The sequence below is a fragment of the Portunus trituberculatus genome, chromosome 38 (genome assembly GCF_017591435.1).
Source record: "Portunus trituberculatus isolate SZX2019 chromosome 38, ASM1759143v1, whole genome shotgun sequence".
NCBI lineage: Eukaryota > Metazoa > Arthropoda > Malacostraca > Decapoda > Portunidae > Portunus > Portunus trituberculatus.
The window spans coordinates 7,685,402-7,687,901 of record NC_059292.1 but is presented as its reverse complement, the minus strand read 5'-3'; the positions used below and the strand labels follow the sequence as shown (position 1 = coordinate 7,687,901).

General features: G+C 42.6%; 1 protein-coding gene across 2 annotated transcripts in view; it reads right to left on the bottom strand.

The window, feature by feature from the left end:
- The window catches only part of LOC123514616, a 376,434-nt gene that overhangs the window by 334,680 nt on the left and 39,254 nt on the right, over positions 1-2,500 (bottom strand). The window contains exon 1 of one of the 2 annotated variants that reach the window (XM_045272602.1): positions 651-1,175. The exons of the other annotated variant lie outside the window; for it this stretch is intronic. Coding sequence (XP_045128537.1) covers positions 651-771 — 121 coding nt within the window. The 5' untranslated portion in view covers positions 772-1,175. Of the gene's footprint in view, positions 1-650; positions 1,176-2,500 lie in introns of those variants that run through there. 2 annotated transcript variants of the gene reach the window in all.

Sequence of the window (2,500 nt, the reverse complement as noted above, 5' to 3'; positions counted from 1 at the left end):
TATAAGCAATGCGCGTGCGCATGTGTGTCTGAGTATCTGAGTGTGTGTGTGTGAGTGTGTGTGTGTGTGTGTGTGTGTGTGTGTGTGTGTGTGTGTGTGTAGATATATACACACACGAACGCGGGGGCGCTCATATCGTTCTCGTTGTTTTGGTGCACTTTAATATAACAAACTGAGTAGTTATAATGTTCATTGATTTCCTATGTGGTGCTTGCTATGCCTGTTTGGGAAGAATAGCTGTGGTTGCTGGTTAATAAAGTCGATAATATAATAAAGAAAGTAATAATAATTGCATCAATAAACATTGAGCTTTACTCTGCATCCAACAAACTATATCATAATCAGCTTAAATTTCCATTTACATCCCATGTACTCCCATATTGCTTTAACTTAACATACTGAGAGCCCTTGCTCCCTTGTTTCTTTGTTTTTGCATGCCATATCGTCATCAAGCTCACGGCGGTCTTCTCGCTGACTGACAACAAGTAAAGTGAAGAACTCAAGGAAGTGATAAAGCGTACACGGCATTATTCAGCGCAATGTTCCCCGTAGGCTGCCTGAAAACTATCCTCTTCATATCCCCCCACCACCCACCCCCACCCAGTAATGAAGGATGACTTAACCTAACTAACTAGTAACTACACACTTACATTGGAATATGAGGACGGCGCCGATGTAAGCACTCTGCATCTTGACCTGGTAGTGGAGCGAAACTGATGTCCAAGTGAACAGGGAAAACACAAAGCTATTATAACATAATGTGTTCGGCATTAATCGACACAAGCGAGCAACAATACAACACTGGTCGGTAATACCCTAATCAAAAAAACTAACGCAATAATGTGATCGGGCAATAACTGAAGACAACAGCAACGGCGCTGGGATCCTATTAGATGAATGAGTCTTCGCCACGATCTCACAAACGAACTGTTATACTTTTTCTTCTTTTTCCTTTACAAAGTCGGTTTCCATCACAAACAGACTATGATCCACAATCTGAAAACGTGTCCCTGAAGGGAGAGCAATATTGAGCGGCGGGAAGGCGTGGATGTGAACACAAGTCCAAAGTTTGGGGGGGGGCAGGGAGAGGAGGAGCAGCGAATGGCACCGGGTGAAAGTGGAGCGGAACCACACTGTGTGGGATGGAGGCCAATGGCACACTGAACGGCTGCTCACGCTCACTCACTGCCACAGCGCCACTACTCACCACTGCCACCACGTGCTCAACAGTTGCTAGTTATAATTGCTTTTTTTCTCAATATTCCCCTGTTATATAAGGATCAAACTTAATTTTGAGAAAGCAGTAAAGATTAGCAAATTAACAGTAGTGGCATACGTAATGAGTGATTGGCTATTCACGAAATGTGCCATTGTATGCACTCGGGAAGCTGTCGGGTTAAGCTCTCCAAATACCCTTCATTGAAAAACGCGTTTTACTGTGGATGTTTGACCGGCTGGTAGTGTTGGTCCTTGTAGGACAATGGCTCCAAAACTGGCCCCGCGTCTCCCACACGATCGTGAGAACACAAATATCTGACCTCATATTCGTGCAAACCAACAGCATCCATCCTACTAAAATTCGATCATTCTTGCAATAATTTTTTTTGTATCATTAATGTAATTTTTCTCTTTTTTATGTGTTAGGAGCACAGATGTAAGCACGTATATAATGACGAACATCTTTAAGAGCTCTCTAATTTGGGAGCAAGAGTTATTCAATCATTTATAATTACTACAATGGACGTTCACCGAATTGGAGACTTTCACCTCCCAATTTTCAGTTTATCATGTATGTTTCTGTGACAGTCGTCAGTAGCGGTGCTTTGTCATCAGCTGTGCAGCAGATGCACGTGTGTCAGAGCACATGTGTTGATACCGGCAACTATACTAGTAGTAGCTAGTACTTTGCTACCAGAGAAGCAGCCTAACTTCCCTTTTCTGCAACCTCACTCAGCTTGAGTGTACTCTGAAACAGACCCAAGTTTCTGTCGTTGCAGCTTCCTCATGAAGCTTTGTCCGTCGAAACTTAATCCCCCATTTCATCTACACCCACACCCTCGTCATCCTGGAAGGAAACTCTATGTAACCAAGGAGGGAGGAGCTCGCCTTCTGACATCTCCAAGCTGCCGCCACTTCATGTTCTCCTGAAGAAACCTCTGCACTTCTGGACGTCTTATCAATTAAAATGTGTTTCTACTCTATCTTCACCTGTCCACTCTCTCCACAGTTGCTTACGTTGTTTGTTGCTACTGCCGCCCTCATTACTGATACTTCCTTGCCGCCACTTCTTTACGTTAAACGGAGGTCACGTGACTATTTGGCCAGATTTTTTAAGGGAAGGAGGTTTGCTTCATAGGTAGAGATGATATAAAATTTTTCTCGATTTCTATGTTAAACATGTACGAGTATATAATTACTCTGATCAATAGAATATAATTATCCAAGAAATTACTTATTTTCCATGCGTATTTAGCGTAGTTAATTCAATTACTATGATGAA